The sequence below is a fragment of the Lontra canadensis genome, unplaced genomic scaffold (genome assembly GCF_010015895.1).
Source record: "Lontra canadensis isolate GAN:19392208 unplaced genomic scaffold, GSC_riverotter_1.0 scaffold148, whole genome shotgun sequence".
Classification (NCBI taxonomy): Eukaryota; Metazoa; Chordata; class Mammalia; order Carnivora; family Mustelidae; genus Lontra; species Lontra canadensis.
The window spans coordinates 2,017,777-2,042,523 of NW_022631142.1; the positions used below are offsets into that span (position 1 = coordinate 2,017,777).

Genomic DNA, 24,747 nt, shown 5'->3' on the forward strand with positions numbered 1-24,747 from the left:
TCAACTTGTAGAGGCTGCCTGCCTTTCCCTCATTAATGCTAGTCGAGTCCTCATATTTTACATCTCTCTGATCTCCCCTTCTGCCTCCTATCTCCTACCTCCAGCCAGAGAATATTCTGTTTTCAAGAGCTATGTGATTAGGTTAGGCTCCCCAGATAATCCAAGATAATCTCCCCATTTTAAAGTCCACAACCTTAGTTATATCTGCAAAGTCCCTTTTGCTACGTAATGTAGCAGTCACAGGCTCTAGGGATTAGAGTGTGGGTATCTTTGGGGGTTCATTCTGCCTACTACAGTCATGGTACTTTAGGGCTGGAAAGGGCCCTTGTAGAACATGAAATTCTACAAGAACTCCCGGGTTCTTGCCCGGGAGGGTTTATAATCCAGTGGGGGAAAGAGATGAAAAACACACAGCAAAAAGAGTCCAATAATAAAGAGTTTCAATGGGACATTCTAGGAGCCCAGAAGACCTTTTCTGTATCTGACTCGGCCTGTGGTTCTTCCGTCAGACCCTGCTTGATCTTTGGTGTTTTGTCTTTTCTCAAGATCCTTCAGATGGAATCCATGTACACAAAACACCATGTGATTTGATCTCTAAATGTCCCGAAAACAAGCTGCTACCAGAGCTCAGCATTTGGGACTCTGCTATTTAATAAGGAAAGGTCTTGAGCCCTCTGCTCAGAGTAAGAGGAATCATTTTCTTCTCCGATGATGAAGGTATAACAACACCTTATCTCCCCTCCTTCCTCATCATTCCCCCAGGAGAGCCCTCTTGTCTTTCACTCCTCATTCTCTGGCCACATGTATGTCTTTACTCCCCTCTTTAAAGTTTTCTTGTTTCTTATTGTTTTGAATTAGAAGCCACTTACCCTGGATAATGCAGAGATTTCTGGTTAATTCCTCACACTTGTCATTTCTATTTTAATAATGTTTCATAGATGTTAATTTAGCCAGGCCTCGGTGACAGTTTGGCAATAATAACAGCTGTCATTTATTGAACACTTATCACGCGCTGGGCGCTGTGCAGAGTTCTGCACTTCCGTTTTCTCATTTACTTCCAATTTCTCATTTAATTTAGACAATCTGTGAGGCATGGGTACTATTCATAGCTCCATATGAACCCATCTTGGATTTGAACCCAAATCTAAGTCCAAAGCTTGTACTTGACACTAGAGTAATATTAAACAGGAGCTAAAAATGAGGCATGAAGGAGCCAAAGCAGCACGGGTGGATTGGGAACCCTCAATTTCAAACTCAACTCTTTACAGCTATTTGGAAAGTCAGAGGATTTCCTTCTAGAGCACAGGATCTCCTCCATTTTCTACCAGAGACACTCACAGGGATTCCTCCATACTCTGTTTCAGACAGGTGATTTTAGCATGTGTTCCCACAGCGCGCAAACAGCTACAGAGTATATGTGGGCACCGGCTTGGCATTCCATAGAAAAGCCTGTCTCTCTCGGGGTGGGGTGGAGGAGATGTAATGTGTCCTGTGGCTGGCCCCAGCAGTTACAGGTAACAGAAAATAACTTCCCCACGGAATTGGGATGAGTAAGGTATTTAAGGATTTCACACAGAGCCTGACACTTAGTAGGTACTCAGTAGATGCTGATTCTCATCGTCCTTCTGGAAGATTTTCTTTAGTTCATGGGTATTCAAGTCAGTAGAATCCTATTCTTCTAGCTTCTCTTGAATCTAGGCTCAATGTTGAGAAGACAGGAGATAACATCTTCTGGGTCAGCCCCTGTCCAATCCTGTGAATCATACCAGCTCTCAAGTTTGAGCTCAGAACTGAAATCTGAGGCCAAAGAAGGCAAAATATTTCCCTTTCTCAGTCTTGCTAAGTTTCTGAGTTATTGATGTAATGGAAACAGATAGCCCCGGGTTCAAATTCGGGCTCTGCATTTGCCTTCTCAAGTTACTTGCATGTTTCCATCATGGAAAAAGCCTGGGCTGTGGAGAGGCATAAACCTGGCCATTTTACTCAATCATTTCTCCTTTTTCAGGTATCTCCTTACCTGTGAATGGGACCAACAGCAATCCTCTTGCAGGGTTATAAAGCTTGGAGAGTAATGTATGTGGTACAATCAAGATGCAGCAGCAGAGGCCCAGGAAAGATCCTTTACATGAGCCATTCATTCATTCAGGGCATTGGCAATCTAAGTTGAGCAAGTGGTCCCAAGTCTGAGTGATTCATCCTTCTCCCTGTCCAGTAGGACGGCAGCCAGGCAAGGTATCTGTGGGTGCCCTGCTCACAGGCTAGAGCAAGTATAGGGACAGACAGCCTTGTAGGGGCAGTGGAGGTGCCAAGTATCACCTAAACCCAGCCCCACTGCGGTCTACCGCCAAAGCCCCTGGCACAAAACTGTGTTGCTTCAGCTGCTAGTAGTTAATGCTCCTTTACTTGGAAATGTTTTCAGCTCCTGGGGAGCAATATGGTGCCTCGAGGGCTCACTGCCCAACCCCCTTGTCTCCCGGCGATTGAGATCCGCATGCACCCTACTCCCAGCCCAATTTACTGTCCTTCAAGGCTCACCAGGCTCTGGGCCCAGGGTCAACGTGGGCGTGGGGGGGAGGGGGGAGGTTGTCGGGGAGGGCGGGGAACTTTTCCCGGAAGGGGCCCAGCCAGGTCTTGGCTGGCTGCCCCGTTAGCCATGGCCCGGGACCCCAGGGTGGGAGAGTGAACGGAAAGGTACTGGAGCGGTTGCAAAATCCTCAGTTATGAGGAAGAAACTGGGCTTAGAGGCACTTTGATGAAGGGGCCCTCTCCCCTGCCCTCCTTTCAGGTGCTGGGGCCTAAAGGGGGTGCAGTTACCCTGCGGAAGGCGGGAACTAGGAAGCGTTGCGGGTTGGACACCCCGCCTTCCCAGCCTCTTGGTGGGGGTGGGAGGGCGTGGTACGGTGGCCCCGCCGGGGCAGAGAGGGGGAGAGGGGTCGGTGCGGGGGCTCTGCCTCCCCGGGAAGGGGGGCCCGGCCAAGTCCACGCGGGTTGGGAGCAGGCCCTCTCCCCTCCCCGCTCCTGCGGGTCCCTACGCCTGTGTGCGGAGGAGGCCGGCGTCCAGCAGATGCACGCGGTGTAGGGGGGGGCGGGGGAGAGGCGGGGAGGAGAAAACCCACAACAAAACTTGCGTCGCCGAGCTCACGGCTCGACTTGAATGGAAGGAGCCCGCGCCCGCGGAGCGCAGAGACTCGGGACAGCGCGGACCGCCGGCTGGACGCGGCGCGGCCCGGGGGCGCAGCAGGTACCCGGCGAGGGCGGCCGGGTGGGCCAAGGGGTCGGGGCCAAGCCGGGGCGGCGGACTGACAAGTCCCCGCCGGGTCCGTACAGCTCCCGCAGCTACCCCCGGCGGGGCCGCCGCACTGGCCCCCTAGGTGGGAGCGGTGCACCGAGTGCGCGGCCGAGAGCTCCAACTCCGGCATGTGACCCCTCCGCGATCGCGACCCGGGCGGGGGCCTTTTCTCCTCGCCGGCTAGAGACTGGTCCCGGCCCCCGGGCCCCCCCGCTGCGCACATCTGGAAAGAATCTGAGGGCGGATGGGAGGGGGGAGTTGAAGGACGCGGGCGGGTGACAGGGAATGTGGGGGCAGGTGGAACTGGGGAGGGGCGTGGACCCCTGCACTTAGAGACGCGCGTCTTTCTACGTCAGCTTACCCCAGCTACTTCACCCTTCAACCTGGTTACAGACGGAGAAACTGAGGCCTAGGGAGGGGCCGAGGTATGCTTCTGGGAAGCGTGGACAGGTGTGGCGGAGCCCCCGAGACCACCGCTTGGACGCGCTCGAGGCTCGGCTCCCCAGCCCCGCGGCGCGCACTCGCCCAGCCAGAGCTCACAGCTGGCACCTGGTGTCCGTCTGTCTGTCTACGCCGCTGGCTCCCGGCGGGGACAGCTGGACTGAGGGTGGGGCGGGGGGCACGCGGAGCTAGAGAAGCGAGGTCGGTGCCCTCCCTCTAAATCGGCGTAAGTCCCAGGTTGTTGGTTCTTGAATCGCCAGGCTTGGGGGCGGGGGGTGGGGATGGTTAGAATACCTGATGAGCCGTCAGGTGGAAGAGGAGGAGGCGGCGGCGGCGGCGGCAAGCTCCGGGCAGCCACGGGGTCTCCGGGTGCGAGGCAGCTGCACCGGGAACTTAAGGAGAGGAGCAGGCTTGGCTCCGACCATCCCTGGTCCCCAAGGCACAGAGGGATGCGCTTCTGGCACTTGGAATGCATCACGGATCTGTTGAGGCCCCCGCAACCTCAGTGGCTGCTCTTGGACCTCGGGCGGGCGGGGGAAAGCGAAGTCTAGCGGCTCTGAGAGGCACCACTGCTGTGAACCTCCGGGTGGTCATGTCCCCCTTTTAGGGCCCGTGGCCCAGTCTACTCGAGCCTCGCACTCTGGTGCAAGTTAAGAAATGTTAAGATTCATGTGGCTGTTTTCACGAAATCTTGTGGGAACATACTTGGCTCTATCTGAATCTCGGGGAATGGGTGACTAATGGTGGCACCTTTAGGTCTGTAGAGTCATACATAAGACCTCTGACCATGACCTGCCTGGTCCACTTGATGGCTCCTTATCACCAGCACCTTAGCATAGTGGCTGACACCCCCGGAGGCTTGGACCTCCAGCCCTAACCTCATCCCCTGTCTCATCCTGTTTACCCTTCTTTAAAGACATCTCCCTCTTTCCCCATCCTGTGGAGTACTTTTCCTCCCCCTTGTCTCCCTGGAGATCTCCAACTCCGCCTTCAAGAGCAATTCAAGGCTCTGGGCAGGAGTCAGAAGACACAAATTCTAATTCTGGCCTTAACTTCAACATACTAATCTGTAAATTGAGGGGGCAAATCTTTTCCAACTCTGCCTTTCACAAATTCATTTCTTCATTCAGCAAGCATTTCCTGAGCACCTGCTCCATGCCTGGGGAGTCAGAAAGGCTTTGCTGAATCGTGCAGGGTGCAGGGAGCCAGGGTACTGTGGGTGCCCTGAAGAACTAAAGACAGTGAGACACAGCTATCTGGGGCCCAGCGCAAAGTGGGTGATTAGTGAACTTCTACAGTATTTGAGTGAAGGAAGGTGCTGCTTGGGGCGGAGGATCTGTGTCCTGATTTGGGTTTCCCTCCCCTTTCCTTATTCTAGTCTTTTTTTTTTTTTTTAAGATTTTATTTATTTGACACAGAGAGAGAGAGATCACAAGTAGGCAGAGAGGCAGGCAGAGAGAGGGGGTGGGAAGCAGGCTCCCTGCTGAGCAGAGAGCCCGATGCGGGGCTCCATCCCAGGACCCTGAGATCATGAACTGAGCCGAAGGCAGAGGCTTAACCCACTGAGCCACCCAGGCACCCCCCTTATTCTAGTCTTGCCTTAATCCTCCACTTAAGCTCTTCTGGGCCCTGAGGTTTGGTTCCCCAGGGGTGGTAGGTGGGGTGAGAGGCAGTAGGTCCCAGGGACTTCCTCAGTAACAGCAATCCTGTGTGTGTCTCACACTTGCTGGAGGCTAACATCAGATGGACATATCATTTCATTTCATCCTCATGAGGATTGCCCAGGCTAGTAAACAGAGGCTCAGGCGATGAAGTGACATCCAGACTCACATAGCAGTCAGGAGGGGAGCCCATGTCCTTCTGGTGCTCAAGTGCTCCCCCTGAGAAAGAGCTCACTGCAGGCCGAGCTGCTCCTCTCGCTGGCCATTTGCTGTTCCAGTGTGTGAGTTCCTCACTGGGGGGCTCCTCACTCAGGATGTGCATAGACCAGGGCCCGGCCTCCTTTGCTCTTCTGCACACAGCTCCCAACGTGACTGAGCACACAGAAGGGGCTTTGGAGGCTAATCTCGCTCAACATTCTTAGAACAACAGCAACAACAAATTGAGACTCAGATGGGCCATCACGTGGCCAAGGCCACACAGAAATCCAGGTGGTGGAGCTGAGACTGCCAGCATCCCAAGGTCCAGAGGAGGAGGTGGGACCCTCCAAGCCTGGTGTGTTCTTCCTCCCTCTCCTGTGAATCCAGCTCCTCCTTCCCATCCTAGCACCTCTCTCTGCCCAGACCAGGCTTACTACCCCTCACCTGTACCGTTGCACGGCCTCAAAGAGCTCCCCACTCCATCCATAAACCTACCTATGCCACACTCCTGGGGCAGTGGCTCCTCATCTTTCCTAAGATCTTAAGATAAGCATCACTCTCCCCAACCTGGCTTCCTGGCTTCTTGGCCTGGACTGTCCACCTGCATCACTCCCCATCCCCAACACTCAGCAGACACTCCATGGAGGTTTGTGGAGGTCACAAATGGGCTCCCTTGCACCTGGCCCTTTGTACCTGCTGACCTCCTTGCTTATGTCACTTTTCCCCTTTTGCCCGATACTTGTCCTTCACGGCTAGATAAGACATCACTTCTTCAGAGAAGCCTTCTTGACCCCAGGCATGGTTAGCTCTGCTCTGGCCCCCTGTGGACTCTAGCTTCCCTCCATCACACCTCTGATGACACCAGGCTTGTAATACTCAGTGTACATCTAGCGTCCATGCCAGGGCCGTTCAATAGAAATAGAACGTGAGGGGTGCCTGGGTGGCTCAGTGGGTTAAGCCTCTGCCTTTGGCTCAGGTCATGATCTCAGGGTCCTGGGATCGAGCTCCACGTCAGACTCTCTGTTCAGCAGGGAGCCTGCTTCTCTCTCTCTCTCTCACTCTCTCTCTCTCTGCCTGCCTTTCTGCCTGCTTGTGATCTCTGTCTGTCAAATAAATAAATAAAAATCTTTAAAAAAAAAAAAGAAATAGAACGTGAGCCATAAATGCAAGCCACATATGTAATGTGAAGCCACATTAAAAAAATAATAAAACAGGTAAAATTAATTTTAGTAATTTATTTTATTTAACTCAATTATTCAAAATATATAATCAATATAAAAATAAATATTTTATGAGATATCACTAATATTAATAATGAGCTATTTTACATCCCTTTTTGTACTAGTCTTTGGAGTCCATGTACACTACATTTTACATATAGAGCACCTCTCAGTTTAGACTAGCCACATTTTAAGTGCTCAGTAGCCCCATGTGGCCACCACATTGGAACGGCGGGTGTGAGCTTCTTAAGGGCAGGAACCAAACTGAGTGGTCTGTCTGGGCCCTTTGTGCCCAACTTTGGTTGGCCCAGGGAAGGGCCCCAGGGTTAACTCTGCTTCACCACTTGACAGCTGAGTGACATTGACCAACCCAACTGGGCCTCATCTCTCTCATCTATGAAGTGATGGTGATAGCATTTTCAGTATGGCTCATATGTTAATATAAATTACTTTGACAGAGACAGTGTATAGATCTTTATAGATATAAATTAAAGGGGAAGGTGGAAAAACTAGCTGGTCCAGTGAGTGCACAGAATATGTGGAAAGGATCCTCCTCCCTGGCCCCCTGCCTTCATGGATTTGGGGTTTGGGCCTGTGCCCACACTCCCCCTCCCAGAGCCCTGGTCTGGAGTCACACAGATAGGGAGGTGGACTCTGGTCTAATGCTGATGGCTCTCGGGGACTGCAGGCTGTTGAGCTGGTTGGGGGTAGGAGGGGAAGGGTTATAATGTGTGTGGGAGTGATGGGCTGTAGATGGGTTGAGGATTAGTGGCCCATTGGGTCAGGGATGGGGCAGCAGGGGTGTGGTAGGGTGGGCGCAGGGCCAGGCCGCAGCAAGTTATGTCCTGCTGCCACCTGATCCCTGGGGCCCAGGAGCTGTGTGTGTGCTAGGCTCCCTGGTTTCCTGCCAGGTCAGAGGCTGGGATCAGAGTCTGCTTAGGCCTCCTCGACCTACATGGATTCTAACTAGCCTAGATGCTGCCCATCTTCTCTGTCCTCACACCTTTCTCTCCGGGGCCTCAGAGAGCTCACCCAGTCTGGGGTAGAGGATAGGGCAGGAGTTATTGTACGGGGCTCTGCTGCCGCCTCCAGACTGAGGGCAGGGAAATTTGCCACCTCACTTGTGTTCCCTGTGCCAGCGCAGGGCTGAGGGCAGACGAGACCTCACCTTGGAGAGCTGGCTGGGCCAGCGAGTGAGACAAAGCAGTGTCTGAAACGTCCTAATGGCCACAGGGCAGCCGGAATTCATGGAAGGCTGGAATCTGCAAATCTGTGGGGAGCTGGGCCTGGGGCTGGACTGCAAACACGAGCAGGTTTTGGACAAGAGAAAGGGAAGAAGTAGGGGCTTCTGGAGTGAGCCGTGCCCACAGATACAAGTGGTAGGAAGAGCTAATGTTTATTGAGCACTTATGGTGTACAGTATGTGCCTCTCTCTGTCCTGACTCTCACAGTCTCGCCATAAGGGCAGCTCTGGTAACCTCCACGGACAAGTGAGGAAGCCGAGGTTTAGTGGGTGACAAAATTGAGCCAGAGCTGACTACAGCCCCAGCTGTCTTGCTCCCACACCAGCCTTCCTAACCAGACATTGGCAGCGGTGGCAAGTGCCCCGTTTCCCTAGGCCCAGCATCTCAGGCCTTTCTAACTGCTGTGTGGGCTGTGGTCCCCAGTCTAGTGCCAGGGCAAGGGCCTCAAACTGGCACACACACCCCTAGCCCCCGCTGCCAGCTGGGCGCAGGGCTTAGTGTGGACCTGAGTTTGTAATTGCCTTAGCAGAGTGATGGACACACCTCAGCCTCTAGGAGGCACCAGGAGCTTCCCATATGTTACCATGCCAACCCCACACAGATGCTGTGGTTTGGGATGTATGGTCTGCAGTGTAAGATGGGGAAATTGGCTCCGGGAGGTCATAGCTCCTAAGTGCTGGAGGGGAGCTCAACTGGGGTCTGTGGGACTCTAGAGAGTAGGTGTACCCGAGCTGTGGCCTGTCACAACTTAGCATTCCCCAGAGATGTTTGCTAAGTGAGTTTCTGTAAAGAGAACTCCAGGGACCAGCCCGGAGCCCAGCTAGGCCCCTGCGCTGCCTAGAAGATGGGACCCCTGCATCTTCCTCATGGCCTGAGGCCAGCCCCAGTCCCCCGCCTGTGCTGCCTTAGGGAACCATGCTGGGGAGTGGTCTCTCGCAGGTAGCAGCAGTCACCTGCACACAGCAGGCCAGCTGAGGGTGTAAACAACGGGAAGAAGGGACTGGGAAGGTCCTGGGAATGGTAGCAGCTCCATTCAACTGAGGCCAGCTCTGTGCTGGCTCTGAGCTGCGCCTCTGCCCAGAACCTGAGAGTGGCTCACCACCCTCTATGGGAGAAAGACAACTTCACATATTCACAGTCCAACCCAACTCGTGCCCCTCCCTAGGGAACACAGTAAGGGAGAGCCCTTCGACAGCTCAGGGTCTTACCAGGAGCTACAACACTGATGTTGGTTCTTAAAGTTGCTGACTGCACAGAGGGGCAAGGCACTCCAGGCAGAAGGAACAGCATGTGCAAAGGCCTGGGGAGAGGATCTGCTAGGTAGACTTGTATACCTGGGGTGGGGGTATTGGAAGAGAGACAGGCTCAAGTCCGGAACAGCCTAGAATCCCAGGCCCACCATGGCCCTCCCTGTGGCTCTGGAGGATGGACAGATCCTCCTGCCCTGCCTGTGCCAGGGCAGCAAGTGCTCCGCAAAGTCCCAGCCAAGCCCTGCAAGTCACAGTTCGTCCTGGGCCTCAGCTTCCCTGTCTGTGAAGTGGGGGTACAGATTCCTTGGGGGCCAGGCCCGGTAAGGGTTGCTGACTTGCCTCCTGATGACGGGTAGGAAAGTGGGGAAGGGAGGGTGGCAGTCAGCAGATCAGATTGTGCCCAGGACCCCAGGAGGGCACCGTTATGACCTCTGTGGGCCCTTGCCCTGTGTCTGCTGTATCCGCAGGTACCATGGCCCAGAGCAGGACACTGTTACTTCTCTTGCTGCTGCCACCGCAGCTGCAGCTGGGACCAGTGGGCACAGCGAGGTCTCCAGGGTTTGGCCGAAGTGGTACCCACAGCCTGAGCCCTGACGAGAATGAATTTGTGGAGGAGGGGCCAGTGCTGGTGCTAAGCCCCGAGGAGCCAGGGCGTGGCCCTGTTACCATCAACTGCCCCCGAGACTGTGCCTGCTCCCAGGAAGGTGTTGTGGACTGCGGTGGCATCGACCTGCGCGAGTTCCCGGGGGACCTGCCTGAGCACACCAACCACCTGTCCCTGCAGGTGATGCGGGCCTCGCAATAGCGGCCACGGGGCTGCCCCCCTACACTTGCAGCTCCTGTCCCTGACCCCGTGCCCACAGCCCCCAGCTCATCCAGAACCCCCAGTACTTGTGGCACCCCCCGACTCAGTGTGCTAGGGCGCTCCCCACTCTGACGCCCCCGTCACAGAGTACTGTGCTATTACACCTGCCTTATTCCACCTGAAGGAGTCCGGGCTGAGATCCCTTAGCAGAGTCAGACCCTGGGAAAAATGGACACAGAGCCATCTGGCAGCTGACCCTCTGAATAGAGAGGATGCCCCAGACACTGTTGCAGGCCAGGAATATAAGAGAAAGGAGACCCTGATAGGGTGTTCTGGGGGCTCAGAGGATAGACTAGTCTCTGGCTGGGGCATAGGCTAGATTTTGAGAAGTGGGACACAGCACTCTGGGAGTGCTGGCAGCCACGACCAGTTCTGTGTGGCCCAGGAGCCCTGGGGGAGCGTGAGGGGCTGTTGTACTCATTCCCAGAGGTCAAGCCCAGTGAAGGGAAAGGAACCCGTCCTTTGTCACCCAACCTGAGGGGTCCAGGTTGATGGTGAGGGAGCCCAAGGCCAGGGTAGCCTATGAGGGAAAGGGACACAACACTCATTGTTGGTCCATCCACTCATATATTCATAAAATATCTCCTGGATACCTGCTCTCCACCTCTGGGGCTGGGTCAGGTGCTGCGCATGGAGGGAACACTCAGTCTGTGGGGGAGGCAGAGATCTAAACAGGTCAAGATAACAGCTGGAAACAGAAGGCTAGTGCAGCAGGGCCCGGAGCAGCTCCTAATCCAGCCCCCAGTCCAATTCAGGAAGGCTTCTGGAGGAGGTGGCACCCCACCCAGGTTTTGAAGCCTTCCAGAAGGAGTGAGGACCACAGGTTTTTTCCCCCTTAAGAAAGGGAACCCAAAGTAGTTTCTGGCTTGGGGTGGGGAAGATGGGCTGGGGATGCCTGTCAGTAGGATGCCAGTAGGAACATGAAGGGAGCAGGTCTAGAGCGGAGATGCTCTTCAAGTTTGTGCGGTCTATAAATGCCCATGATGGGCTTCTAGAAGGTGGGACCTGCTCTCTGTTGTGGTTCCTGCCAGGCCTCCCCATGCTTAGACCCAGCCCTGGCCAGCCACAGGTCTATCTGCATGGTGGAGAACCCAAAGGGAGGTGCCCAACAGAGGGACTGGCTCCTGGGACTGGGTGGGGGTGAGCCTCTACTGAGGCAAGAGCCCTGGGCCTCTAGGGAGGCCCCCTCACCACCCCTGTCCCCTGCTCCCAGAACAACCAGCTGGAGAAAATCTACCCCCGGGAGCTCTCCAGGTTGCATCGGCTGGAAACTCTGAACCTCCAGAATAATCGCCTGACTTCCCGAGGTGAGGAGTCCCCCAGAGCCCGGGCCCGGGACGCCAGGTGGGGGGCCGGGCGCCCATGGGAAGAGCTCTGCCCTGAGGACCCAGAGATATGGGAAACAGCAGGGCCAGGCTGGCAGCAGGACCCCCTAGGCAACGGGGCTCCCTCTGGTTACCTGAGAGCCCCCCAAACCCGGGCATGCCTGAGTGCTCGGTGTCGGGTCACGGGACAGGCTTCAGAGAAGCTTCGATTCCCAGGACCTTTGTCAGAGACACAGAAGGCCTTTACAATCAAAGAGCCGTAGAATCTTCCAATTGTAAAAGGCTATTTTTTTTTCCAATACAAACACAATTTATGATTATAACAGAAAATTTGGAAATGTAGAAAATGAAATGGAAAAGAAAAATCTTACTCATAATTCTGCCACGTGGAGTTCATCAGCATTGATATTTTGGTATATTTCTTTTCACTTTAAAAAAAAAAACAGCTTTACTGAGGTCTAACTTACATACTGTAAGGTTTACCCAACATAAAAGTACAATTTGATGAGTTTTGGGAAGTCTATACAGTTGAACAACCATCGCCACGTTCCAAACTAGTCTTTTTTCTTTGCGTTTTTTAATTCCTAGTAAGCTTATAGGATAGCCACGATAACGACTGTAACAGCTTTGTTCCCCCTAGCAGTTAGCTCAGCAGCGTCCTTCCTGGGGCTGGACACTCTGGGTGGCCATCACTTTTCCCAGCGGCAGCAGGGTGTTCCCCGAGGGTGGGGGGTGCTGCACAGTTTATATAACTGTTCCCTCTCCTTAGATACTTGGGTGAGTCCCAGCATCTGAGGGGCTGGGAGACCGGAACTGAGTGTCAGAGGCCGGCCTATGGACTGGAGAAGGGCCAGGTTGGCTGGGCTCCCAGCGACAGTCGAGTCCTGATACCACATCTGCCAGCTGGGACAGGGGTGGGCCAGGTGGTGGGGAGGTGCAGGGGTCCCTGCCCTGCCCTGCGGCTGGGAATCAGGAGGGTCTGTGACTCCCTTGGGCCGCACCTGAGGGGAGCACTCCTTCCTGGTGAGGAGGGGCGGTGCTGGGTCCTCTGCCCTGTGGCCTGACCTGATGAACACCCATCCCCATTGGGGTGGCCCCGAGCAGGTGAAGGATCGGTCATTTCTGAGCCCTTTCCACCTACTCCTCAGAGCCAGGGCCCCTGTGAGCAAGGGGAAAGAAAAGGGGGCTGGGTAGGCCTGCTGGGACTGGTCGGAAAGAGATCAGAACCCAACCTGCCTCAAGGGGGAGCCTTCCCCAGTCCTGGAAAGTGGGGTGGGCCTTGTGGGGGTTGTTGGTGGCGTGCTGTATGCCCTGTAGCATCTCCTTCATCCAGGGCTCTGACCGATGCCTGTCCTTTGAAGGGCTCCCGGAGGAGGCGTTTGAGCATCTGACCAATCTCAATTACCTGTACTTGGCCAATAACAAGGTAAGGGGCCCCCTGGTGTCTGGGGCTGAGCTCAGGGAACTTTTACCAAGGCCTTTTCTAGGGTGACAGCTGGGTCCCCATTGCTGCTCAGACGTTGGCCCTGGGATCAGAGTGGCCAGATAATGAAAACAGAGGCCCAGGGCTTACAGAAGTGTAGGGAGTGACAACTCATCCCCACTAGTGAGGGGCTACTTGGAACACTTCCTAGAGGAGGCGGCATTTGAGCAGGACCATGAAGGGTAACAGGACTTCAGCCAGGGGCCCTAAGGGGGAGGCACTGCTGAAGAGACAGCATGAGAAGAGGCAAAAAGGCACTCAACTTCAAAATAGTTGGTGTGTCCCAGGGCTCTGTCTTGGTTCCTTCCCTCTGAGCTCTCTCAAGGTGACCCATCCCCCCTTGGGCTTTAGTACCCATCTGCATCATGGCCATGTCCAGTGGCTATCCCCAGCCCTTTCTACTCCTCCCACTCGAGACTCGAATCCGAGTCTGAGCCACAAATCCTGGGTGCTTTGCTCAGCCACGCCCCGTCCCACTGCAAGCCCTTGGCTCCCCTCTGGCCCTGGTCCACAGCCCCCACCTGGATGGCCCTGTTTCCTCATTTGCTGCTCCTTCTCCTCAGAGAAGCCAGAGTGACCTTTAAAAATCATCCTTGCTTCTACCCTTCCATCCCCTGTCCCCAGCCCAAACATTCCTGAAGCTTCCCTTTCCACCCAGAATGAAAGTCACGCTTTTCCCCCATGGCCTGTGGTTGGAGGGCGTATGTGTGGGCCTCGCAACTCCCATTCCCACTCAGTCCTTCTACTCCAGCCCCCAAACCAGGCAGCCCCCCAGCAGGGCCTATACTCACTGCCCCTGCTGCCATGGGTGCTCTCCCCTCAGATGGCGTTAGTGGTGCCTTCATGCCTTAAGTGTCCCTTGTTCCCTGAGCACCCAACCCAGTTGTTCTGTCTTTGGTCTGTTTTAACTTGTCAACCCTATCCTATACTTTTGTTCCTTGGTCGTTGTCTTCTCCACTAAGATGTAAGCTTTGGGGGTGGGGATGGGGACACTTCCCTGTTCTATTCCCCAGGACATGTCCAGCACTGGGAACCAGGACTGCAGAGTTGTAGACTCAGGGCCTAGGATTGAATGAATGAAGGCTAGACACTGGGCTGGGGGCGGGGGTGTCTGGGAAAGTGTGGGTCCTCACAGTGACTGCATGGAGGGTCTGTGCTGGGGAGCTCTGAGAGGAGAGACCAGGAGGACAGCAGGACAGGACAGGGGCCAGGCTTAGAGGGCTTTGAATGGTCAGGGTTGGGGGAAGCTATGCAAGTTCTGTTTTTATGATATCAGGGGAGTGGGATGGATTTCCAGTTGAGAAAGATGGCTCTGGTTGCAAGCAGGTGACAAATTGGAGGGGCCCAGATGGCAGCAGGACCGCGTCTGCCTCTGCCTTCCATTGGTCTTTCTTTCCCAACTCTTCCTTTCCAGCTGACCTTGGCACCCCGATTCCTGCCAAACACCCTGATCAGTGTGGACTTTGCTGCCAACTATCTCACCAAGATCTATGGGCTCACCTTCGGCCAGAAGCCAAACTTGAGGTGAGAAGTCAGACAGGGGCCCTGGGCTCCGGCTGGGGAAGAGGGAGGAGCTGAGACAGACACTCCCAGCCCTGAGCAAGGCATAGAAAGCCCAGACAGGCCCTGGAAGAGGGGAAGGCCGGGCAGGGCAAGCAGGATGCCCCTGGCTCAGGGCTATGGGCATGGGTATTGCCCAGGGGCTGCAGGATCTGAAGCCTGAGAGGAAACCGTCCAGGAGACAAGATCAGAGAGTGATGTCTATGGACTTGTGGGGAGCTGGGCAAGGGTTTTTCCCTCCTTCCCCAGCCTGTGGGGGAAGGAAGCATCTTCCAAGAAGCAGAGTGGGCCCTCACTGAGAGCTGCTTTGGGAGGAGTGAGGCCTCCTAGCAGAGGTGTGTGAGCAGGGCAGAGTGGTGCTGGGGGGTACTGCCAACCGCCAGTGCTGCTTCTGTCCCTGGATCTGTCACCTCACTCGATTGTCTCTATCCCCCAGAGGAGCCAGGGTCACTGTATGTGGTCCCATCCCACTGATGAGAAGGCTGAGGCCCAAGAGAGGTCACACAGCAAGAATGAGTTATATCTTCTATGTTTAGAATATCTACTATGTTTAAATACCTGCTATTTCTCTGATTTCTGGTCTTTGCTCCTTCTCATATGTTAGCGCATGATGGCAGGGTCCTGTTGGTTGTGTCCACAGCTTACATCTTCAGAGTCTAGAACAGTCTTGGCCCCTAGGGACACTCACTATATATTTGCTGAATGAGTGAGAGGTTCCTCTGTGCCAGGCCCTGTACTGGACACTTGAGACAAAGAGGTGGCAGGGATGGTCCCCGTCTGCGGGAAGTCCCACAGAACTCAGAGTCAGCCGCGTGGAGATGCCAGGCAGGGATCCGGGGCTGCCACAGTCAGGGAGTGACTGAGAACTGTTGAAGGGTGTGGAGGAGCACAGATGAGGGGGAGCACAGATGGTCAGCTGCCACTGACGTGTGCGGCAACCTCCAGTGGTCCCTTGGTCTCCTTGCTGTGTAGGGGGCACTGGATTAGGTAGGGTCTGAGGTTTTTCAAATGGAAAGAGTGTACCCTTTCTAGGTCCCAGCTCAACCTGAGCAAGGTCTGAAGGCTCACAAGTAAGCTAGTGGGCGGGGGAGCCCGGGCGAGGGTCAGGACTTTTGCCTTGTCCCTCAGGTCCGTGTACCTGCACAACAACAAGCTGGCGGATGCCGGGCTGCCAGACAACATGTTCAATGGCTCCAGCAATGTGGAGATCCTCATTCTGTCCAGCAACTTCCTGCGCCACGTGCCCAAGCACCTGCCGCCCGCCCTCTATAAGCTGCACCTCAAGGTGGGAGGGAGAGCGTGGTGGGGGGCAGCAAAGAGCAGGGCCCTGCAGTGGGGGAAGAGCCCCGGCCCACTTAGGCCCAGTGGCGAGGCTGTGGGGCCTTGGGTACAAGCCAGAGGGCACAGTGCTCCACACCCGGGCCTCTTCCCCTGGCTCCCCAGACCCCTCTCCATGTCTCATTCCCAGGCCCTGCCCTCGCCCCTTGGCTGTCCCTCATGCTCCCCTCCCAACCATCCCACCCCCAGAACAACAAGCTGGAGAAGATCCCACCAGGAGCCTTCAGTGAGCTGAGCAACCTGCGTGAGCTCTACCTACAAAACAACTACCTGACCGACGAGGGCCTGGACAACGAGACCTTCTGGTGAGCCCGCCTGGGCCCTTCGTGGGAGCGCAGCATCCGGGAAGCTGCTCCCCAGCTGGCAGCCATCCCTCTCCCACATGCCCTTCACCCGCCTGCTCCTGGCCAGCTTCCTGGAGAAGGAACTTTGGGGCTCCTACCTCGGCTGACATGTCTTTCTTTCTTTCTTTCTTTCTTTCTTTCTTTCTTTCTTTCTTTCTTTCTTTCTTTCTTTCTTTCTTTCTTTCGATTATTTATTTGACAGAGAGAGAGAGAGAGAGACAGTGAGAGAGGGAACACAAGCAGGGGGAGTGGGAGAAGCAGGGTTCCTGCTGAGCAGGGAGCCCCATGCGGGGCTCAATCCCAGGACCCTGGGATCATGACCTGAGCCAAAGGCCGATGCTTAACCGGCTGAGCCACCCAGGCACCCCTCGACTGACATGTCTGTCCCCGAGAACGAGTGATATGTAGAGAGAAGACCCGCCAGAATGCCAGTGAGACATCTACAGGGACTGGCTTCTTGGTACAATGTTGAGACTGGAGCATACTTGTTGAAGGCAATGAGGTGTCACTTTTTAGGCCCAGGGTAGCCACAAAAGGCCTTAAACGATTGGTCTTCAGAGGCTCTCCTTTGTGTCAGAAACCACGCTAGATTCTTCCCACACCCAGAGAGCATCGAATCACCCTCAAGGAGAGGCTGGAGGGGACTAAGGTCCCCCGGTGGGTCAGCTGGGGGCAGAGCAGTTCCCAGGCGTCTCCCTTGGGAGGAGTGGCAGCAACAAGCACCCCGCGGGCCTCTGCCCACACCCCACCGTCCTCCTTCTCCGCCGCAGGAAGCTCTCCAGCCTGGAGTACTTGGATCTGTCCAGCAACAACCTGTCACGGGTCCCCGCCGGTCTGCCGCGCAGCCTGGTGCTCCTGCACCTGGAGAAGAACGCCATCCGGAGCGTGGACGCCGACGTGCTGACGCCCATCCGCAGCCTGGAGTACCTGCTGCTTCACAGCAACCAGCTGCACGCGCACGGCATCCACCCGCGTGCGTTCCAGGGCCTCAAGAGGCTGCACACGGTGCACCTGTACAACAACGCGCTGGAGCGCGTGCCCAGCGGCTTGCCCCGGCGCGTGCGCACGCTCATGATCCTGCACAACCAGATCACAGGTATCGGCCGCGACGACTTCGCCACCACCTACTTCCTGGAGGAGCTCAACCTCAGCTACAACCGCATCACCAGCCCGCAGGTGCACCGCGATGCCTTCCGCAAGCTGCGCCTGCTGCGCTCGCTGGACCTGTCGGGTAACCGGCTGCACACCTTACCCCCGGGGCTGCCGCGCAATGTGCACGTGCTGAAGGTCAAGCGCAATGAGCTGGCCGCCCTGGCACGCGGGGCGCTGGCCGGCATGGCCCAGCTGCGTGAGCTTTACCTCACGGGCAACCGCCTGCGCAGCCGGGCCCTGGGCCCTCGGGCCTGGGCCGACCTGTCCCATCTGCAGGTAAGGGGGTGGGGAAAGGGGCTGGGTCATGCCCATGTGGGGTGCTACTGCTCTGGCTGCCCTGAGCCCACCCATCTTGTAGGCTCAGTTGAGGGGTGGGCAGGAGGACCCGGCTTTGGGGAGGGGGGAGCAGCTAGATCAAGGAAACTGTAGTAGGTATGGCTGGCACACAGCTTGCAGCAGTGAGTGGCTGGTATGGCCAGGCTGAGCTCAGCCCTTGCAGGGACAGGCTTTAAGAGGACTGTGGGGGATCTGGGGAGGTCATGGCTGCAGGGAGCGTCTCACAGTCCAGGAGGACTGGGGCGCAGGGCCAGTTCGAGGACACTGGAGAGACAAGCTCACCCACCTGAAGGCTCAGGAGCAGGTGACTAGGAAAGGCTGGTCTGGGGGAGGGGAGGGCGGGAAAGCCTGGGAGGCAGACTGACCTCACAGGGCGAGGAGGGCTGGAGGAGGTGACCTGAGGGTTGTTGGGGGCCTGCTGAGTGAGTGTGGCTGCTGTGGCCACAGTCTGAGTCAGTCGGGGTATCTGGCTGTAAGCGAAAGTCCCACTTAGTGAGGGCCGAGAGGGAACTCGAGTAGAGAAATCTGGGAGGTAGGGCCTAGATGCTGCAAGGTTAGGAAGTGCCCCCATTCTGTTGCCCTATGGGGGGAAGGGGGCCCTTCCCCAGATGTTCTCCCTCACCCCCCCAGCTTGCTTCACCTTCTCTCTCAGGGCTGTGCTCAAATGCACCTACTTGGGAGATCTTCCTTCACCAGCTGTCACCCCTCCTCTGCTTTGTTTTCCTGCACAGTCCTCATCCCTTCTGGGCATCAGGTCATCTGTCTGTTCGCTTGTTGCCTGCTTTTCTGCTAGAACAAGGGGCAGGCATTTTATTCTGTTGGGTTCACTGCCGGCCCCAGGGACCTGTGTGTGGTAGGCTCACAGTCCCTGTATTTTGGGAGAGCTGTCAGGAAGAGGATATCCAAGGGGAGGGGAGGAGAGAGACCACAGATTGGGCAGTGGGCAGGCAGGGCTTAGCCCTGAGGGTGGATCAGGGTGGGAGCTGGGGATAGACTGCTGGCGCTGCAGGAGCAGTTAGCTGGGGTCTCTCCTCACCCAGATGGCCCTGCTGAGGCCCAGACACCGGGATCCAGCTGCCTGGCCCAGGCCCCCTTGGTTTGTCCTCAGGACCCCAGATCCCATTGTCCTCTCCTCCACACCTGCTCCTCCTGCTGCATTTTCTAATTCACTGAAGGGGCTGCTCACGGGAGACTTTGATTCTTGAATCTTGAGTCATGGCTCCCAGTTTCCTGACCCTGAGCCCCAGCCTGTTGGGGTGAGGAAGGGAGATTAGAGATGAGGGAATGCACCTGTGTTGCACAGGTGTGTGTCAGAGCGACTGTTTGCTGATGGCCTGAGGGAAAGGCAGGGAGCTGGGCCTATACGCGCCTGGGTCTCTTGCATCTCTTGCCTATGGCGTTTGCTCCTCCCTCGGGAAACCACCCCATTTCCCTGGCCAACTGCTGCTTTCTCTCTAGGCGTGTGGTGACTCAGACTGGCCAGCCTAGGACTGCCTGCCATACTAGGGTCACTGTGGGCCTCAAATCCTTGCTCCAGCACCTGCCCATGTGGCCTCTGAAGTCCCATGAATGAGCAGCCCCACCCATATGAACCCCCACCCCCACTGTCCTCAGACCTGAGGATGGATCAGGGTGGGAGCTGGAGGTAGACAGCTGGCCCCGTAGGAGCAGAGGACCAGTGTGGGGATATTCAAAGCCTGGAGGATCCCTGGCCTCTGCCCTTCTGGGGTCTTCAGTCTGATGGGGTGACAGGCAGGCTAAGGAGGAGGGACTGTGCCACCCAGGTATCTTGGCTGTCAATGTCTGTGGAAAGGCAGCAGGAGCTGGGGAGGACATAGTTAGAACAAGGGTTTGGGTTTCAGCCTTACACAGGCTGTCAGGCCTCGGACAGATCTCTTAAAACCTCTCTGAGCCTCTGTTTCCCCACCTGGAAAATGGGGCTAGTTCTAGATCCCACTTCACAGGCTTATCATCAGGTTTAGTTAGACCAGGGGGTGGGTGGGATCTTTGCAAGACGTTAAGTGCTTTGCCTCCCCTGGTCACCCATCCAGCTGCTGGATATCGCTGGGAATCAACTCACAGAGATCCCGGAGGGGCTCCCCGAGTCACTCGAGTACCTGTACCTGCAGAACAACAAGATCAGCTCTGTGCCTGCCAGTGCCTTCGACTCCACACCAAACCTCAAAGGGGTCTTTCTCAGGTAGGAGGGCTCCTGGGGTCAGCCTGGCTCTGGCAGGAGAGCTGAGGCTTCTGGAACAGCTCCCAGGTAGAGGTCGGTGTTCAAAGCAGGCTCCACGGCTGACTGGCTGTGTGACCGTGGGTACATCCCAGAACCCATGTCAGCCTCTGTTTCCTCAGCTCTCAAGGGTGGGGACGGTCCTGACCAGGCCTGGTGGGGTTTATAGGTTTGTAAAAGGGCTTCAGAAACCTGGACAAGCCATGTGTGGGGGCATTATTGATGTTACTGTGGCAGGAAGGAGTACCCGAGAGCATGGTGACTGCTGTGCCCACAGCTGGCCGGGGTTGAGCCTGGGCCTCAGACACAGGCCAGCAGATGGAAGATGTTCAGGTCCTTGCTGAGCTGTGGGGGTTTAGAATTATTATTTTTTAAGACAGAGAGAGGGAAAGGGGAGGGCAGAGGGAGAGGGAGAGGGAGAGAGAGAATCTTAAGCATGCTCCATGCCCAGCAGGGAGTCCAAGGTAGGGCTCGATCTCATGACCCTGAGATCCTGACTGGAGCCGAAAGCAAGAGTTGGACGCTTAACCGACCGAGCCACCCAAGTGCCCCTTGAATGATTCTAATGGGGGAGCCAATTCCTCAGGACAGCAGCCAGGGTGGTTCTTCCCAACATCCTACCTAACTATTCCCTCAACTCAGAGAGAAAGGGCAGATTCGAGAAGGCAGAAAGTGCACCCCAAGGGAATTGATGGCCCAGCAGGCCCCAGGCTGGGTGGGGATACAGTGTGACCCATGCGTTGGGTCCTGTGAGGACTAAGGCACAAAGAGTTGAGGCGGCCTGATATCAGAGCCCAGCCTCTGCCTCCCCTCAGCCTGAGTGCGGCCCTGGCCCAGTTTGACCCTGGCCATGCCTGTGTGCCGCTCCACACCAGGCTCCAAGGTAAGCCTAGGCTGGCAAGCCTGGAGCCCCAGGCCTTGGGGTTAATCCCAGAGGGAGGTGATCCCAGGCAGAGAGGAGTCTGTCACTTCCCAGTCTTGGAGCATTTGCAGATGGGGGCCTGCCCTCGCTGTAGGAGATGAGTGGCCCAGGATCCACCCTTCCTTCCCCTGTAAGCTGTAGGCACACTGAACAGCTGGGACTTGCACAACGCACCTTGCTTCTCAGCACTGACCCCCTCCCCGCACTCTTTGTGCTTACTGCACCGTCTTCCTGGAGAACTGTCCCCTCCCCTTTCCCTGTTATGGTGAGTGGAGGTGGGGACTCTGACGGCCAGGTCTCCCACGCTGACCGCACATGGCTGCCTGCACAGGTTTAACAAGCTGGCTGTGGGCTCCGTGGTGGAAAGTGCCTTCCGGAGGCTGAAGCACCTGCAGGTCTTGGACATAGAAGGCAACTTTGACTTTGGTGACGTTTCCAAGGACCGGGGCCGGCTGAAGGAGGAAGAGGATGAGGAAGACGAGGAGGACGAGGAGGAGGAGGATGAGGAGGATGGGGAGAGGCGATAGTGACAGGGTGAACTGGATGTGACACAGGTAGGTCTGTGTGGGGGTGCACTGACCTCTCCCCATCCGTGTCCTGTCTCTGTCCCCAGTGTGGGCCCTGGGTGAGGGGCTAGCCAGCCTATGGGAGGCTGGCACAGGCAGGGGCCTCTCCAGAGCAAAGATGGGACATGCACTGGGGCTGGGACGGTGGAAGCAGGGAATGGATGTGGGGGCCCCGGAGGAGGCTACCGCTGTGACCCAAGCCGCAGGTGAGGACACACTCAAGAAGATGGCCTGAAGGGGCTGGGGTACGGGGGGAATGCGCAGACTCCAGAGACCAGAGTCAGCCTGCCCGGCATGAGGTGAGGCAGAAAACAAGCCCCTGGACCTCACTCGGAATCCCGGGCGGATGATAGTACGGGGGGAGCAGATTTGTTGAGGTGGTAGAAACATTGAGTTAGAAGGCCTAGGGGTCCTAAGGCAGCGGCCCAGGTGTGGGCTGGATGTGTGGGTCAGTGGCTGGAGATGTGGGTCCAGCCATCATCAGCCTGGAAATAGTACGAGGCCACAGGAGGCTGGGGGAGCTCACCTGAGGAGAGTGCAAGGCCATGGCCCGCTGCAAGGATGCCTGCAGAAGGGGCTGGAGGGAAGCAGCAAGGGAAGGAGGTAGGAAAACCCCAGCCGCCATGGAGGGAGCTTATGCGCATGTGCAACAAAAGCACCCCGTGTGTGCACACAGTGCACCAACACCCATGTACCCATGTTCACACGTGTGTCTAAACACGCATATGCTCACCTGGAGCACACACTTGTGGAATGCGTGGTGCTCACAGACACACAGGCACGTGCTCCGTGGACCGTTCGCAGGTGCTGGGCAGGCACAAGCGTGCACACACGAGGATGCGTGCGTCCCCACGCACAAGGCCCTTAGAGAGAGAGCAGCCACGTCAGTGCTGCTGAGGGGCAGCGGGAGGGAGCCCCATCAAGGACCCAGCCAATTTGTCCACTGGGAGCTCAGACAGGACCTTGTGGGGGAGGGGCCTCAAGGGCAGTGGGGGTGGAGGAAGTTGCTGTGGAGAGGAAGACCCACAGAAGGTCCGCACCTCTGTCAAGAAATTTGGCTGTGAAGAGATGAGAGGGTGGCAGAGGAAAGGGAGTGCAGAGTTCAGGGGGGGCTCCATTTACCTTTGCCCTTTGCAGAAACAGAGCCTGTTGGAGTGCTGATGGGGAGGGGCTGGCCTGGATGAGGGGGTAAAAAACGTGAGAGAGGAGGGCAGGGCGAAGCTAGCCCCACGGAGACAGCCTCCAGTGGCTTTGGCAGGAGGGTCAGTGCTTCCTCGGGGACAGGAGGGACGGAGGACCAAGTGGCTGCAGTCACACACAGGTTAGTGGCTTGGTGGCTGGACATGAAGTCACATCAGCCCGATGCCTTCCGCCTTCTGTTTTCTCTGTGCAGCAGGAGGTGCTCAGCTGACCGGGGTGGGTGTGGAGAAGATGGACCATAGGATCCATCCGTGGCGGGGTTTTTGGCCAGGTGTGTGGGACAGAAGGGTAAGGAACAAGGATGTTGAGGGTGTTGGCAAGAGAATGACTGCAGTCATGGACCCTGGGGGTCAGTCTGGGAAGGGAAGGAGGTGTAGACAGGAGGGTGGGTGGGCAGGGCCTCTGGAGAGGGACTTTGGATAGTGGGCATGGAGTAGCCAGGAGGGGAGCCGTGGTCAGAGTGAGCTGAGCTGGGGACGGGGTCACAGGGTCAGGCTGTGGCTCTGGGAAGGGGCCCCCGGGGCCACTGTTAGGACACTGACTTAAAGGAGGGGCTTGGGTCAGAGAGGAGACTGCAGGGTGGTGGTGAGGACCCCATGGGTAGATGACAGAGGGAGGTGGGGCTGACAGAAGGGTGTGCATGGCAGAGAACAGCCCCAGACACCATGCTTGGGAATCCCCTTTCTCTGCTGCGGGGCCCACCAGGAGAAGGTGGAGACCTGCTCTGCAGGCATTGTCCTCAGGCAGAGCCGGGGTCAGGGATGGGGGTGAACCCTGAGGGGGCTGTGGAGTCCTAGGGTGGGAGAGAATCTGCCCCTTCTGGAGCCCTTGGCCTCAGGCAGGTCTACTGAGTGGGGGTGCAGGGATGGGGGCATAGGGGTGCCTGGAAGGGGCCCTGGGGAGTGGCCAGAGGGGCCCCAAGGCCCTCTAGTTCATACAAGGCCTGGCCACATCAGCAAGAACACTGCCCAGTGGGTAGCCTGCTGGCTCTGGGCCCCCAGGGACAACTCCCCCTCCTGCCTGCAGAGTCCCCTCAGGAAGGCCCCCTAGCTCGAGCCCACCTCCCTAAAGCCGACAGTTCCACCCCTGACTCTTCCACGTGTTCTGCAGGACAACGGACCCCTGGACCCCTTTCTGCAGCACGTACCTGTGCCCTGTGAGCCCTGGTGTGCCATGTTCACAGACACCTCCAGTGCCGCCCCTACCAGCCCTGCCGCCCACCGCCACCACCACGCAGGCTGAGCACACAGTCTCCAGCCCCACCTGCTCCTGCAGCGCCCTCAGCCACCCATGTGCAGGTACCATGACGCGTCTACACACTGTCGGCTTCACGGAGCCCACCGAACAGTTCCATGCCCTGCCCAGGCCCTCCAGTGCCATCATGTCCCTGGACTCACGCAGACTTAGGGAAGGGTCTGACCCTGCCCTGGCACCCACAGATGCCTGCTCCCTTCACCATGGACCCACATGTATACCCAACCACTGCCCCCCCCGCCCACAAGTCACATGTGAACAGTCCTCTGTGGCTTTGGCCACCAACATATCTTGCCCCAGCCAGAACCAGCCAGAACAGCTTGCCATTTGCTCAGCCATCTGTCCATCCAAAGACAGAGTTATCTTGGTGCTCTCTGTGGCCAGGGGCCCCCCACGCTCTGGAACTCACAGAAGCTGATTTTTGTTCCTCTTCCTGCCTTTGGGACTGCTGCCCTGGCCTGCTTGCCCTGGTCCCCAACTGCTGGGGCAGTTACTCCCTGCCATGCCCTGGCCGGCCACAGGTGCGTCTTTGACGGAGATCCCACTGAGGCCAGAGGAGTCTCCTGGGGCAGCTGGGGCCCTGGGCAAGAGTGAGGTGGAGGGCAGGGCCAAGCAAGGAGGAAGGGCCAGCTACCCTGATGACATACCTTTTTTTTATTCTTTGGGCCTATGGGGAGTTCTGGGTGCCTTTGGACTTGGAATTCTTTTTAAGAAAAAAAAAAAATGATAAAAAAACACCCTCAAAGCTGATTTTTCTTGTTACAGAAAAACTAATATAAAAGCATTACCCCTTTCTGGCAGCCCATGGCCGTGTCTGTGTATGCTTCCTGCCAGGCACTGGACTGGTCTGTGGGTGGGCAGGA

General features: G+C 56.6%; 1 protein-coding gene across 3 annotated transcripts; it reads left to right on the plus strand.

Moving 5' to 3' along the window:
• The first annotated feature begins 1,490 nt into the window (after positions 1 to 1,490).
• On the plus strand, positions 1,491 to 24,687 carry PODN (podocan). 3 transcript variants are annotated; one of them, XM_032844122.1, is made up of 11 exons: positions 1,491 to 1,514; positions 9,771 to 10,087; positions 11,382 to 11,475; positions 12,855 to 12,919; positions 14,391 to 14,500; positions 15,665 to 15,821; positions 16,064 to 16,179; positions 16,989 to 17,646; positions 19,758 to 19,906; positions 21,196 to 21,418; positions 23,741 to 24,687. In XM_032844122.1, the coding sequence occupies exons 2-10, from the start codon at positions 9,776 to 9,778 to the stop codon at positions 21,389 to 21,391; spliced, it is 1,857 nt and encodes a 618-aa protein (XP_032700013.1). In that variant the 5' UTR covers positions 1,491 to 1,514; positions 9,771 to 9,775; the 3' UTR covers positions 21,392 to 21,418; positions 23,741 to 24,687. The 3 variants fall into 3 exon arrangements, 2 of the variants coding, with proteins under 2 accessions (XP_032700013.1, XP_032700015.1); XM_032844124.1 differs by lacking the exon at positions 1,491 to 1,514 and adding an exon at positions 3,111 to 3,241; XR_004381083.1 differs by lacking the exon at positions 1,491 to 1,514 and adding an exon at positions 22,824 to 22,901 and having other exon boundaries at positions 9,757 to 10,087.
• The last annotated feature ends 60 nt before the right edge of the window (positions 24,688 to 24,747 follow it).